Genomic DNA, 16,649 nt, shown 5'->3' with positions numbered 1-16,649 from the left:
TCAGGGACGGGGCACGCTCTGGCACCCGCACCCAGACCTCTGTAACCTCCACGTCTGGCCCTTGGACGGGATGCGGAAGATCTAGCCGGCCTACCACCGACCATCATAGATACAATCAACCAAGCCAGAGCCCCCTCTACCAGGCATCTCTACACTCTAAAGTGGCGTCTGTTCGCGGACTGGTGTTCTTCCCGAGCCGAAGACCCGCAGAAGTGCACACTTCAAGGTGTATGTTGCCGCGATCGCGGCCCACCATGACACGGTAGACGGCAAGTCTCTTGGTAAGCACGACTTAATCGTCAGGTTCCTAAAAGGTGCCCGGAGGATAACTCCCTCCCGGCCTAACCTGTTCCCCTCCTGGGATCTCTCGGTCGTTAGATCGAGGATTCCAGAGACCCCCCTTCGAGCCGCTTGACTCAGCTGGACTCAGGGCCCTCTCTCTCAAGACTGCCCTGCTGATCGCGCTCGCTTCCATCAAGAGGGTCGGGGACCTGCATGCGTTCTCTGTTAGCGACGCTTGCCTGGAGTTCGGTCCGGCAGATACTTTCGTGATCCTAAGACCGTGACCGGGCTATGTGCCCAAGGTTCCTACCACGCCCTTCAGGGATCAGGTGGTGAACCTGCAAGTGCTGCCCCGGGAGGAGGCAGACCCAGCCCTTTCACTGCTGTGTCCAGTACGTGCCTTACGTATTTATCTGGACCGCACACAGAGCACCAGACGCTCTGAGCAGCTCTTCGTCTGCTTTGGGGGACAGCAGAAAGGGAATGCTGTCTCCAAGCAGAGACTCGCCCACTGGGTTGTCGACGCCATTTCCCTGGCTTATCACACCCAGGCCGTGCCCCCCCCTTGCGGGTCCGAGCTCACTCCACCAGGAGTGTTGCGTCCTCATGGGCACTGGCTTGGGGCACTGCCCTAGCAGACATTTGTAGAGCAGCGGGCTGGGCAACACCTAACACTTTTGCGAGATTCTACAATCTCCGAGTTGAGTCAGTATCGTCCCGTGTTTTCTCAGGTACCGAGCCTGTAGAACTCGGTAGCATGCCCACGATCTGACCGGGTGAATCGCTTGTACCTAGCGCCCTTCCCCCTAACCAGGGGAAACAGTGCGCCTTCATTCCCAGGAGATCTCAGGTTTGGGACACTGGTCGATTCCTCCCTAGCCCTCGTGGGTCGCAGTTCAGCGGAGGAACTCGCTGACCCAAGCCACTGCAGGTACCACAAGCTACCCTGTACTGGTATAGGTGCTCCACAGGTAAGGCCTCCTTCGGACTCCCCCTGTGTGTAACACCACAGTTCTGTCCCCTCTGGCGAGCGGACTCCCGTGTTTCCCTTAGGCAGTCATAGCTGCCTTGGTTGCCGTGCTGTATGTTCCCCCCTCTATGAGGTTGGATCCACCACCGCACCAACTTTTCCACACAGGCCCTAAGCAGGCCTCTGATGGTTTTGCCACTTAAACTTGCCTCCCCTCTCGGGTAGGCGTGGCCTCCGCAGGGTCTTCTCCGCCCTGAATAAGGGCTAAGACCCCCTTCCCTCAATGCGTGTAAGGGCCCAGAAACATAGAGAGAAAAGAGGCCCGGCCAGGCTTGGCCCGTTCCCAGGTTGGCGGCCAGCACCTTGTTCCCCCCTCCAGGGTAATGATAAGGAATCCTGATGGCTTAAATGGGGCATTGGGGAAGGGTACGTGCAGCCTGGTACAATTGGTCGTCCTGCACGTAAGAATACCTGCTCGCTCCTGTATCAGCAGTTCACGTACACGGCTCAGCGCATGGCACTTTTATAAGTGGACCCCTAGTGTCGCTTCTCTGACACAACGTGGAGAGAGCGACAGAAGGGGAACGTCTGGGTTACATATGCAAATACTGGTTGCCAACTCTCATTGGCCTTTTTTCATAGTGTTAGGGGTATAACAGTTGTGACCCGGACCAGATATGGCGAAATAAGACCAGGAGTCGAGAAGTTCAATTAAAGAATCAAAAATTTACTGAAGTATAGTCTGCAGTGAAATTGGTAGAGCCAGCGGCAAAGTCTCACGAGGAGATCGAAAGCCAACTCGTACCTTACACAAAATCTTACATCAATTATACCATTTGCAAGGACGTACATTCCATTATTTTACTCCTGATTGGCTAAAAGACCATAAAGTCACAACATATAGACAGCTATGCGGCCTATCAACATTAATCAGCGCACTTGTCATCCAAGCCCGAGATTTACATCTGAAGTGACCTCGCAGATGGTCGCGGGGCGTCTTCAAGTCAGCCTGGTGTGCATCCCTGGGTTCAAAACCTGGGTAGAAGGTCAAACGCACACACAAAACACTGACGAACGACAGTTCTTCTCTGGGCACAAGAGAGCCAGAGCACAACGTTATCAGGCCATTTAAACCAAAACAGAGAGATAAAATATTCACTCCTCGGGCAGAGGAGAGGGGTAGAAATAACATACATTTCTTCCCTAAAGAAATAATAAGAGAAAATCACACTTCTACTATTCAGGTATTATTACATAGGACTTTAAACCATATAATTAGTCATGGAAAGGTAACAATCAAACACAGAATACATCTGGAACCTATGTTTAACGCATTCTCTCTGCCCCCTCCCCTGAGAGGCTGGAGAACATCACAGATAAGCTTATCCCCAAAAGACCTTCAGCCTACGTGCAGGACAGAGAGAAAGACTCTGGAATGTTCGTAAAAGAGACTAGTTAGCATTCAACACACATATGAATCAAAGTATATTTCAGTTATGCATAAGAAAATAGAATTGATTATGTGATCATGCATATAGTTAATTCATCACTTTATTAAAGAAGTTAAGCAACAGAATACAGATAGATATTGATATAAAAGGATATATATATATATATATATATATATATATATATATATATATATATATATATATATATATATATATATATATTCATATATCTGAAGAGACAAGGGATTTTGACCCTCACCCTTCAATAGTCCAGAGGTGAATATCGGCGCTCAAGAGAGACCCCTAGTGTCGCTTCTCTGACACAACGTCTCGTTCCCTCCATCGGGGAACGGGGGTTACATACGTAACCCAGACGTTCTGTCACTCTACTCTACAGTTTGAAATGCCCGCCAAAGCACTTTCTGGAACTATCTGAAGTCTACGTGAATCACGTGACGATCAAGCATTTAGAACTTCCGTTGTCGCAACTCTCTCTCTCTATATGACTCTGGGTGTTCCTATCCAATGAGGTCTAAACTATCCAATGAATGTGGGGAATCTCAATGGGAAAAGCCTATTTTTGTTCTGTCTCGGCATTGCTCCAAAAAGAGGCAGGAGCTCCTAACCTCCATTAAAGAAATAGGGAGCCCCTTGCCTAACACTTTCCCTAACCTTAACCGTGAGTGGAAATGACGCCAGATTTCAGACATGACACAACCCTCTTTCCCTTTTTCGAGTAACCACGCCCTTTCTGGAGTAACCTCGCCCTCTTTTGAAGATCCCGCCCCCAGCTCACAAACCTGGAAGCGAATTCGCCATGGGTTCCCTCGGTATTTTCCTATAAGTTTATATAATGTTTTTTTTTTTTTTTTGTAACTTATGCAATAAATAAGGTCAGTGGAAAACATTACTTGATACATGTATGATTTGTTCTACAACATAAATTACACACAGTCATACCTCAAAGAAAGAACCAAATTGCTTACCACAGCTATGCAGACGACACACAGATCTACTTAGCCCTATCACCTAACGATTACAGCCCCATTGACTCCCTGTGTCAATGCATCGATGATGTAAACAGCTGGATGTGCCAAAACTTTCTTCAGTTAAACAAAGACAAAACTGAAGTCATTGTGTTTGGAAACAAAGATGACGTTCTCAAGGTGAATGCATACCTTGACGCTAGGGGTCAAACAACTAAAAATCAAGTCAGGAATCTTGGTGTGTCTCTAGAGTCAGACCTCAGTTTCAGTAGTCATGTCAAAGCAATAACTAAATCAGCATACTATCATCTGAAAAATATTGCAAGAATTAGATGCTCTGTTTCCAGTCAAGACCTAGAGAAACTTGTGCATGCTTTCATCACCAGCAGGGTGGATTATTGTAATGGACTCCTCACTGGCCTTCCCAAAAAGACCATAAGACAGTTGCAGCTCATACAGAACGCTGCTGCCAGGATTCTGAGCAGAACCAGAAAATATGAATTTATCACACCAGTCCTCAGGTTTTTACACTGGCTCCCAGTTACATTTAGGATTGATTTTAAAGTATTATTACTGGTATATAAATCAGTCAATGGGCTAGGACCTCAATATATTGCAGATATGCTCACTGAATATAAACCCAACAGATCACTCAGATCATTAGGATCACATCAGCTAGAAATACCAAGGGTTCACTCTAAGCAAGAAGAGTCTGCTTTTAGCTATTATGCCAGCCGCAGCTGGAACCAGCTTCCAGAAGAGATCAGATGTGCTCCTACAGTAGTCACATTCAAATCCAGACTCAAAACACATCTGTTTAGCTGTGCATTTACTGAATGAGCACTGTGCCACTGTGTGTCCGACTGTTTGTACTGTATTTTATTTTATTTTATTCTAAACTGTTTCAATTATTCTTATTTTTTTATTCTTATTTTAATCTCTTCTATTTAAAGCACTTTGAATTACCATTGTGTATGAAATGTGCTATATAAATAAACTTGCCTTGCCTTGCCTCACATGTGAATTTTGAAGTGGTAGCCTATTGAAAAACATACATCACCTTGAAAACACACGGTGGCTTCAAAATTCACATTTGTGGTATGATTGTGTGTCGTTTCTGCTGTAGAACAAAACAAGAATGTCCATGTATCGTCAATTAATGTTTACCACAGACCTTATTTTTATTTATTTGTAAAAATTCAAAAACCCCATTATAAAAACCCATATTAAAATCCAGAGGGAACCCATGGCAAAATTACCTCTGGGTTCGCCTACAAGTTGACGTCACTCCTAAACAGCTCTATACCTACTTGCTCTTGCTTATGAAATTATGAGTGGGGTGTGTGGCATTGGCACTAGGGCAACATACTGGCAGCAACATACAACCTAAAAGGCGGGTTTTAGGGCAATGCTGTGGGGCAATTGACCCAGTGGTGGGATCGCAGATCGATTTTGGTCTCAAGGTCCGAGGTCAGTTAATAGCCCTGGCTCGCACTGGCCTGATAGTGGAAATGTGGCTGTTGTGCTGTTTTGTCTCTAAATGAACAAATAGTCTTTTTGAAATTGTCTTCAGAAGATTTTGAATTTTGTATTAAATGCGAGTGGTGATTGCTCGTGGAAACAAAATCTCTATATATGGCTTGAGTCCTTATATAAATTTATGTCTTTGGGATTTTTCACCTGTTTTATCATCTGTCAGGTAAAAAAAAAAATCCTCCTTCCACTCCTCTCCACAATTGAGTATAAAACCAAAGTATGAAAATAACTTTTAACTTTAATATCAGATGAGCACTAATTTGATAACAGGACCATTTACAACTATATTACCATATTAATGTGTCACCCAATTTGTCTGTTAGTCAAGTTTAATGGCTGTCCTTTAAACAAATCTTATTTGAGCCAGATCTTATTTGAGTATCAGATGTCTTCACTTTTACATAAATAACAAGGAAAAATCTGGACTTCAGGTGGCAGTCCAGATTATGTTATTGACTGCAACGTTTCCTGTTATTCAATCTGCTCAAACTCTACTGTGGTTTTTGCTGTTACATCCCAGCGTACAGGAAGTTCACAGACAGCTAAAGGCCATGTTAAATACACGTTATACACACACAAACACTATGTTTGAAGCTTTAATGCACATCATCTATTTTTTCTGGGCTATTGTTATTGTTCTTTAAAATGTTTAATGGAAATTCTGAGATTGTTTTGGATTCTAAAAGGTTTTACTTCAAAGTAAAAAGTGGTAAAAACACTTAGGACAAGTTAAAAATGAACGTGAACCATGAAAACCACATGAACCAGAATAGAGTTAATACTACTGAGGGCAGCCCCCATGAGGGGACCCTCTCCATGCAGAATAAAAACTTTTATAAGGTTACTGATATGACTGGATTCTTCTTTTGGTTGGCTACCATGGGGGCTGCCATGCTAGAATCACATGACCAGCCAAATACTACTCACTTAATCTCAGTAACCATCCTGTTTTTTGACACTTTCACTCTTGGATTAAATTAATAATGGATGACTGTGAATAGTGATTATCTATAATGGCATCTGTGACTGAAAACTACTGATTATGAATGATGTTGCATCCACGCTACAAGGTGTCACTGCAATTCCTAGATGACACAAGCAAAAAGTTACTGAGTTCTCTGTACTGAGAAAACTCTTGCATCCAGCAATTAGGTGCATACACCTGAATGTTTCTACACTAATAAATTACACTCATATCACATTTTATGGGTAGCCTATTATTTGTGCACTTACTAATAAAAAAGTAATCTGCAAGTTGAATGTAGCTTGCATACATCTTTTTCATCAAATTCATCACTTCTTACTGCACAAATCGTTTTACTCCTCTCATAAAGTGCTATTTGACTGATGGTTGACACTTTAAGGTGTTATGATTTTAATTATACAAGAATATAATGAATATAAATTCTGGCATAACCATAGTTACATGTCAAATTTGTCCTCATTTCTCCAAATGGCTGTCATAGTTAAAATTATAATATTAATTGATATTATGTTTCTGTACTGTCATTCACTTCAGATAGGTTACTCGATATATTTGTCCACCTATAATTTATAATTCATTTATTAGGTTAAAATACAGCAGTAATGGCAGCCAGAAATATGTACAAGAGCATGCATGTTATTTTATTGTATTCCTTGCAGAATGAAACCTCTTTCTATGTACTAGACTATGTACGTGTCTAGACTGTCGCCTGCAAGGAGACAGTTTTCCTCTTCTCAGCAAATATCAGCATCTTGCTAACCTCTAACCATTTCCTCTATAACTATGTGGTGTAATGCTTTTAGCAACTTTAAGATGAAAAACATTAATTTCACACCAACCTCACAAACCTCTGTCCTTTTCAATGAGGCTTAAGTCTGAAAAGTTCTGCATTTACACTTTGACTTAGCTCAAGTACGATATTAATATACAAAGAATATTTTTTTCCAGCCCTTAAAGGAATAGTTTTCCCAAAAATGAAAAATGATGCAATTAATTACTTAGCCTCATGTTACTCCAAACCCATAGACATTAATAATTCACATGAGTTTATAGAAGTGCCTTCTTATAATAAACCCAATTAAATAATATATATAATTATAACTTTTTGTAACTGAGTGGAGAAAACAAGGTGAGTTTTACCACATGCTGATATTTTCTTATTATACGTCGGATGGCAAAAAATCTACATCCACTGAAAGTTACGCAGCAGGCAGAAAATTGGTGGGCACCATGCAGATCTTAATGGTTTATATAGGTCAAAATACATTATGAGAAGCCCTATTCGGACAGGACTGGTCTTTTCTGGTCAGGGTGGTCTTAGCTGGTCAGGCTGGTCTTAGCTGGTCAGGGTGGTCTTGGCTGGTCTTAACCTGACCAGCTAAAAGTTTCAAACCACCTCTGAAACCAGCTAACTGACCAGCTTGGCTAGGCTGGGCAACCAGCTTAAACCAGCCAATATAGAATATCTGACGATAAAATAATAAAATAAAATAAACAAGGAGTGCCAAATCACGGAAACGTCTAAGACTGGCAACTGTAATATCAGCGACAGGTAAGATATTCACCTTAATTTCTCTGCTCAGTTACGTAATGTTATAATGATACAATTAATCACAGAAAAGTCTTATTTCAGTGGTTATTATAAGCAGCCACTTCAATAAACTCATGTGACATTTGTTTTAATAAGGTATTCATAATAAGTAATTTTATTAAATTCAAATTAAATCAATAAATCTAATAATTATGTACAATTATTTTGAAAATAAGTCATTTTAAAAGATAAAGTTTAAAAATGTATTTAAATACCTAAATTAATTCAATGTGTTTAATGCATGACATCAGGTGACAATAATTGTAACTCAAATGTCATATAGAAAACTAATCATGTCCGAATAGGGCAATAAGTGGCCTAAAAATAGTCCATGTGACTCATGCATCATATTGCAAGTCTTCTGAAGGCACACAATCACTTCTTGCACATCTCATGACCCAACATCAGGACAAAAGAATCAATGAGGTGAGAGTAAATAATTAAAATGTGGGGTACTGTTGTTTTTTGGGGGGCAGATGCTATTTGCACCATGGTGCAAAAAAGGTAGATGCTATTTACACCCCAGTGCAAATAGTAGCAAATATTATTTGCACCCCAACCCTGGAAAAAATAATGGCAGATACTATTTGCACCCCTAATTAAATACTTACAGTATAGGGGCATCACAGCAGTGTTTATTTGTATTTATTACACCAACCCCTATCTCTAAATTGATGAATTTCTGTCCAGGAAATCTGAACAGACAATAAAGTCAAAACAAACCTAACCTTCACTTACAAAATGTAACCATGCTGTTTTTTGTGTGTGTGTGTGATTAAAAAATTTTATTGATTCATACAATAAACAAAGAAAAGCAAAACATATATACATAGAATAAACATTCCTGTGGTCACACGAGTACACACACACACACACATATATATATATATAAAATAATCACACACACATTTATAACTATACCTCTCTCTCCACTGCCCCTCCCCGAGAGCACTCCAAGAACACTAAATAGTTGCCCCATTTGCCATTTCCCAACAAACACATCCAAGTTCCCCATTCTTCTAGATGATGCTTCCTCGAAAGCTGCCTCCCTCCTCATCTCCAGGTACCACTCCTGAAATGGGGGCGCTCCAGCCAGCTTCCATCCCCTTAAAACGACTTGTCTGGCGATTATAACACTGGTTAGAACCCAATTTCTTATGTGTTTATTCCCAATATTGATTACCGCCCCATCACCTAAAATACAAAGTCTGGGGCAAAATGAAATTTGAGTGCCCAATGTATCACACACAATACTCTGAACCTTCAACCAAAAATCCTGGATCTTAACACACCACAAAAAACATAGATAGTGTCTCCATCTTCTGATTGGCATCGTTAGCAGGTGGGTGTGTCTTTAAGACCAAGCCTATACAATCTAGAGGGGGTCCAATAGAATCAATGTAAAATCTTGAATTGCATAAGGCGCACCCTTGCATCTCTAGATGCCGACTTGAAATTTTTTCAAATCCTAGCCCAAACTCCATCCTCCAATACCAAGTTTAAATCTTTCTCCCATAATCTCTTGAGAGAAGTTGAAGCTCCGACCCCCAGACTCTGAATTAGCAGGGAGTAATACACTGATTCCTCGTGACCTTTTCCAAAAGCAGTAATCACCTCTCCCAGAGTGTCTGCCACTTAAGGGGGGGATGTGCCACTCCATGCCACACTCAATACAGAGCAGGTGGCGCAGCTGTAAATACCTAAAGAACTGAGATCTGTGAATCCCAAAATGTTGAACCAAATTTTCAAAGGAACTCAACACTCCGCTCTCATATGGGTCACCGAGTGTATCAACTGTTCACAATCCACTTTGACCAGCAGAAAGGGGACTTATTAATACATAATTTGTGGTTCAGCCATATGCTGGAGGCAACTTTTAAATAAATGTCCGAATGAAACACTCTGGACACTTTTGTCCAGACCATGTGCAAATATGAGATAACAGGGTGCAACTTAACTTCTCCAATTAGTTTGATAGAAAGGCTTTGCAATGGTGAAATTGGGGCAAGGACTTCTTGTTCAATAGAAAACCAGGGAGGGTCTCCATGCTATGTTTTTATTAATAACCACAAAAACTAAAAAAATTAAACATGATTACTACAGTATATAAACACCAAATTACTGTAGTAACACCATTGTTTATATTTATGGTTTGCACCAGAAAACATGGTTACTACAATATTATTATAGTAAAACTAAATTTCTATTCATTTTTATGTATTATTATAAGTAGTATTAAAGAAAATATTAAGAGAGGAGATAGGAAACATGAATTCGTGAAAACATGAATTCGAACCCGGATCGAAAAGGCACAGTCTCACCAGCTGAAGTGACACTCACAATGCAGTTTGTTGTAAATATCTGTTTCAAATAGACTACTGGAGTGCAAATAGCCACACCATGGCAGTTGTTATTTACACCTAGGTGCTCACTTTTTTAAAGCTTTTAGTCAATCAATATTGACTGCTATTGTATGGAAATCAATATTAATAACCAATATTAAGTTCCAGTTGACAATTCAAAAATCAAATGCTGAAGAAGATCTTAAACTGCTGCGTAGACCTTGCAGGCTATTGCGGATCCTCGTATGTACACTGTTGCTGGTAAGCACATATAAAACCGGGTTTATTGCACTGTTGATGGTAGATAAGCCCAGTGAGATTGTATATGGTGTGTAGATTTTTCTTTCAAAATCACATTCCCCATTTGAAAAGTGAAAATTGATGGCACGCAGCAAAAGGATCACATGGTAGGGGGTGAAACAGACCAAAAAGAACAAGATGACAGCCAAAGCCAGGTTACGAACTTTGACTTTCTTCCCTGGTTCCAGCCCAGCGCTGGCTTGCACGTTGGCAAGGATGGCTAAGTTCGTGAGTATCAGAATGCACAGCGGGATGAAGAAACCAATGATGAAGCGGGCATAGTTGAATCCTGTCACTAAAGGAGAGGGCTCGTCTGGCTCGAAGCATTGCTTCTCCTCTTCAGTGTCGCCCTCTGACATGGTGAAAACTGGAATGTGTCCCACAGCAACAACAACCACAATCGCAATGGTGACCATCACTGCATGCTTCATCTTTCTCAAACCTCGAGACTCCACGGCATAGATCACCGCTATAAAACGATCCATAGATACGCAGCACAGCAAGAATATACTGATGTACATGTTGTTAAAGAAGATATAGCTTGAGACTTTACAAGCCAGAGACCCCCAGTCCCAGCGATGCCCTTTGTTGATGTAAATGGCCCACATTGGAAGTGTGCTTAGATAGATAAGGTCACACACTGACAAACTGAAGAGGTAGATTCCCAGAACGTTCTTTCGACGCACTTCGAGAAAGGTGAGGAAGACTGTAATCAGATTAGCAGGAACACCCACTGTAAGGACTGTGCTGTAGAGAGCCACAATTGGAAGTGTGTTTTCATCTTTATAAGGGATCTTGCAACTGTTTGTGTGGTTTGGTGTTGTATTGTTCATGGTCACTGGGATCAGGAATTGAAAAAACTCATTTCAGTTAAATACAACTATGCACATTTTGATTGAATGGCTGAGTGGTTAATTAAAGCATGGGTTTCCAGATTTCACTATTGTTACAGTATGTTGAAAGTTAGGCTACAAATGGAAATAACCATCTAAACAACAAAGACACATCCTTTTATACTAAGTAACTCTGACAAAAACTTGAATACAACATTTTAAGAGGCATATAGTCCTCAATTGTTAAAGTTCAGCACAGAGTGCTATTTTAGCCCAGTACATACGGTACCATTTCTAGCACAAACACACTTGTCATATAAATTATATTTATATATTGACATGCCTATACAGTTTGTCAGTTACCTAAAAAAAAAAAACTTTACTCAACCACTAAAAGCTGTAATTATGGCACCACCAATCTACAGGTTGGTTACGAAATAAGCGTATAAGAAATATGCAAAACATACGTACTAAAAATGACAGACCTGGAAACTCCAAAACAGTCCCGCCAAAAGTAACAGCTTTAACAAAAGGTGACAAGTGGTGTTCCCCCGAACATTGAGTTATTTTGATGGGCAAATTTCTTGTTTTTGACTCTATTTATGTTTGTTAACCATTCATAGGCTAATTACGACAAATACATAAATACTACACTAAAATATTAAATGACATACCTCTTTCAAATGTTCGCGGAAGTTCTTCTTAACGTAAATGTTAATTACAGAAACATCAGTTCCGATTTGCCAAAGCAGGACGAACACTCGTTTCCATCAACCGTACCTCGTTTGCTCTCTCCAGTACGTGAAGAGGAAGTTAGAAGATGAGTCAAGTATTCATGACATCTGCAAAAATAAACAAGTGAATACAATTTTACACGTGTCTGGGTCATTCTGCGATTATAGAGGGAGATGCTGAAACTCACTGTAGTAAACCAAACATTGGCATGGAAAATACATTTAATGTTTTATTTTATGTATTATTTTTTATGATAAGGGATAGTTCAAAAATGAAAATGCTCTCATCATTTACTTTTTTCTTCTGCTGAACACAAATGAAGATTTGTTTAGAAGAATATCTCAGCTCTGTAGGTCCATTCAATGCAAGTTAACTGTGACTAAAACTTTGAAGGTCCAAAAATCACATAAAGGCAGCATAAAAGTAATCCATAAGACTCCAGTGGTTACATCCATTTCTTCAGAAGTGATATGATAAGTGTAGGTGAGAAACAGATCAATATTTAGGTCCTTTTTTTACCATCAATCTCCACTTTCACTTTCATTCTTCTTCGGGGGTTTTTGCCAATTGCATTCTTTGTGCATATCGCCACCTACTGGGCAGGGAGGAATTTATTTATTTATTTTATTTTTTTGTGAAACAGGACTTGAATATAGATGTGTTTCTCACCCACACATATCATATTTAGCTTTATTAGTACTAAAAACACAATTTGAACGTGTTTTAATGCTAGTGTTGTCGTTGCAACTAAACAAAAAGTTTTTTTGGGAGATTAAAGGTCATGTAAAGTAAGGGGACAGCCATAATCACAGTTTTTTAACTGTTCTTTTGTCAGGTGTTTTACAGTATGCTGTAAATCAAATTCTGAATTCAGTGTTTTTTTGTTACTGCATAATTTTGATATAAATGTTAGCACTTTTTGTATGATTTTTGTAATCCTTTCCTCTATCTTCCAGAAACATCTTGAAATAATCTGTGGCGTTACAGTTAGTGACCTTTACACTGGTTTCTCCTCAGACAAAAATAAATAAATATTAAATGTATATTTTAAGTCCTTAATTATTTACTGTGGGCTTGTATGAAATTAGAAAGAGAAGCACAAAAATAAATATTAAATGGTATGTATAATGTACGATTGAGAGTGAAATATTCAAATGCCACTGCAATTGTACAGTGTCCGACTGCTCTAATCACATTAAATATGTTTAAACTTAATACAAACTTTGACATTGATGCAAAAAAGATTGTATGGATAGTTTTTAACTGTGTGGGCTAAATGAGACTTGGAAAATGTAATTGGTTATTGCTGGCAAAAAAAGAAACATTTTGGGCAGATGTAATAAAATGTATCGGCACAGCCATGTTCAGTTACACTGTTGTGTTCTACTTTTTCAGGGGAAAGAACAATTACATTTTAACACTTGTTACATTTTTCCATACCTTTAAAGAGAACTCAAAAGACAAAACCATTAAGAAAGATCATTCTCAACATTTGAGGTCAGAGATGCTGCTTTATTATGATTTTCTCCTCACTGAATCTACAGTTTAGTGTCAGCATGGATGGCAATGAATGGATCTTCCTCTGTGTTACTGATGCTAAAGATGGCACGTTCACTAGACACCACCAAGATCTGTTTCCCTGTGCAGCTGCCTTCACTCTTATCTCCAGAGATGACATCACAGTATGTGCCTCCAGGCAGGCCAGTGTTTAGCATTTCTTTCAATTCCCTGGTAGAAATGCATGTAAAATAGTGTTTACATATTGCATTAGAATGATTAATTACTTATGTGTAAAAACCCATATTTGTCTACCAATTATACCTGATTTTCTCACCAGTCGTCATTGTTGATGACAATGAATCCCTTGCTGTCTCTGCTTAAGGCAATATGATTATTACCATTGTCCCACCAGTTAGCAAGAAGCTGGTTATTAACTACATTGTAAAAAAAATATTTCTGTAAGCAGATATCAGAGCATTAAAGAGAATTGCTGCATTTTTAAATTGGGTTCAAGAAAATTTTCCTGAACTGAAAAAAATGTCACCTACCTAATTTGTCACCACCTGTGCTCACATATCCAATTGTCCCCACAGATGGAGTCTGGGTTGATGAGTACTGCCTTAGTGGATCCATTGGCATTGCTCGGAGGGCCCATCCAGTCATTCATTGTATTTCACCAAAAGATTATTTGTTAAATTATTCTTTCTGAAAATTAGGTATCTTCGTGTGTGTAAAGGATAATAAGTAAAGGATAATGTACAGCCAACCACCTCACATCAGGATGATCAGGCATCAGGGTTTATTTTGAAATAAATAACGCCTGACTTTACATTATGTAGATAATTAGAGTTCCTTATCAAATAAATAAATCCAAGGACATGATGGAGTTGAAAATATTTTATTGTTGCACTTGTAAAAACTCTAAAACAATATTGCAAAATTAATGTATATATTATTATAAATCTGGAATTCTAAGTTGCTCACTCTACGGAAAGGTTAGCTCTCATATTTAGCTACAATGTTATTCCCCCACCCCGTACTCCCGCAGCTCCTCCCACAGTATCTCCAGGGGGACCCGGTCATACTCATTCTCCAGATCCACAAAACACATGTAGACCGGATGGGCATACTCCCAGGCCCCCTCCAGGATCCTTGCGAGAGTAAAGATCTGGTCCATAGTTCCACGGCCAGGATGGAACCTGCATTGTTCCTCTTCAATCCAAGGTTCGACAATTGGCCGAACCCTCCTCTCCAGCACCTTGGAGTAAACTTTATAAGGGAGGCTGAAAAGTGTGATAACCCTGTAGTTGGCACACACTCTCTGGTCCCCCATTTTGAAGAGGGGAACCACCACCCCGTTCTGCCACTCCTTGGGCACTGTCTCAGACTTCCACGCGATGTTGAAGAGGCATGTCATCCATGATCTGGTCCATAGTTCCACGGCCAGGATGGAACCTGCATTGTTCCTCTTCAATCCAAGGTTCGACAATTGGCCGAACCCTCCTCTCCAGCACCTTGGAGTAAACTTTATAAGGGAGGCTGAAAAGTGTGATAACCCTGTAGTTGGCACACACTCTCTGGTCCCCCATTTTGAAGAGGGGAACCACCACCCCGTTCTGCCACTCCTTGGGCACTGTCTCAGACTTCCACGCGATGTTGAAGAGGCATGTCATCCATGACACCCCCTCCACATCCAAAGCTTTCAGCATTTCTGGTCAGATCTCATCAATCCCCAGGGCTTTGCCACTGTGGAGTTGTTTGACTACCTCAGTGACCTCCCCCAGGGAAATTTAATCTGATCTCCATCAGCCTCTGGCTCTACCTCTAGCATAGATGGTGTGTTGGGATTTAGGACTTCTTCATAGTGTTCCTTCCAACGCCCAATAACCTCCTCGGTTGAGGTCAACATCGTCCCATATTCTCCGTTTCCCCCTCCTAAGGTGGCAAACGGTTTTCCAGAAGCACTTTGGTGCAGACCGAAAGTCCTTCTCCATGGCTTCTCTGAACTTTTCCCACACCAACTGCTTTGCCTCCCTCATGGCATAGGCCGCAGCCCTTCGGGCCTGTCGGTGCCTTGCAACTTCCTCCGGAGACCTCCGGGAAAACATATCCTGGAAGGCATCTTTCTTCAGTCAGACGGCTTCCCTGACCACCAGTGTCCACCACGGAGTTCGAGGGTTACTGCCCCTTGAGGCACCTAAGACCTTGAGGCCGCAGCTCTCCACCACGGCTTAGGCAATGGAAGCTTTGAACATTGCCTACTCCGGTTCAATGTCCCCAACCTCCGTAGGGATGCCTGAAAAGCTCCGCCGGAGGTGTGAGTTGAAGATCTTGCGGACAAAGGCCTCCTCCAAATGTTCCTAGTTCACCCGCACTACTCGCATGGGCTTCCCAGGTCTTTCCCCACTCCCTGACCCAACTCACTACCAGATGGTGATCGGTTGACAGCTCCACCACTCTCTTCACCCGAGTGTCCAAAACATATGGCCTCAGATCCGATGACACAATTACAAAATCGATCATCGACCATCGGCCTAGGGTGCTCTGGTTCCACGAACACGTATGAGCATCCTTATGTTCGAACATGGTGTTTGTTATAGATAATCCATGACTAGCACAGAAGTCTAACAACAAACATCCACTCGCGCTCAGATCGGGGAGGCCGTTCCTCCCAATCGCACCTCTCCAGGAGTCCCTGTCATTTCCCACGTGTGCGTTGAAGTCACCCAGCATCACTATGGAGTCCCCTACTGGGGCCCTATTCAGGACTCCATTCAGGGTCTCCAAGAAGGCCGAATACTCTGAACTGCTGTTCGGTGCATATGCACAGACATCAGTTAGAGTTTCCCCCCCACAACCCGTAGGCGTGTTGAGGCGACCCCTCTCATCCATGGGTAAACTCCAACGTGGCGCTCAACCGGGGACTCGTGAGTATCCCCATACCCGCCCGTCACTCACACCCTGGGAAACTCCAGAGAAGAATAGAGTCCATCCCCTATACAGGAGTACGGATCCAGAGCCAAGACTGTGCGTCGAATTCAGCCCCACCAGATCCAACTGGTAGCGCTTCATCTCCCTCACCAGTTACGGCTCTTTCCCCCCCAGCGAGGTGACGTTCCACGTCCCCAAAGCTAGCCT

The 16,649-nt window shown here is 41.4% G+C and overlaps 1 protein-coding gene across 1 annotated transcript; it reads right to left on the bottom strand.

Annotated features, from left to right (window-relative positions):
• Positions 1–10,319: 10,319 nt before the first annotated feature.
• Positions 10,320–12,052, bottom strand: gpr132a (G protein-coupled receptor 132a). The gene is made up of 2 exons (XM_052145210.1): positions 11,951–12,052; positions 10,320–11,281 (listed from the first exon to the last, which is right to left on the bottom strand). Exon 2 carries the CDS (start codon positions 11,274–11,276, stop codon positions 10,320–10,322), a length of 957 nt encoding a protein of 318 aa, XP_052001170.1. The 5' UTR covers positions 11,277–11,281; positions 11,951–12,052.
• Positions 12,053–16,649: the final 4,597 nt, after the last annotated feature.

This window comes from Xyrauchen texanus, chromosome 16, assembly GCF_025860055.1.
Source record: "Xyrauchen texanus isolate HMW12.3.18 chromosome 16, RBS_HiC_50CHRs, whole genome shotgun sequence".
NCBI classification, from domain to species: domain Eukaryota; kingdom Metazoa; phylum Chordata; class Actinopteri; order Cypriniformes; family Catostomidae; genus Xyrauchen; species Xyrauchen texanus.
The sequence above is the reverse complement of the archived record's forward strand: the minus strand, read 5'-3'. Positions and strand labels throughout refer to the sequence as shown.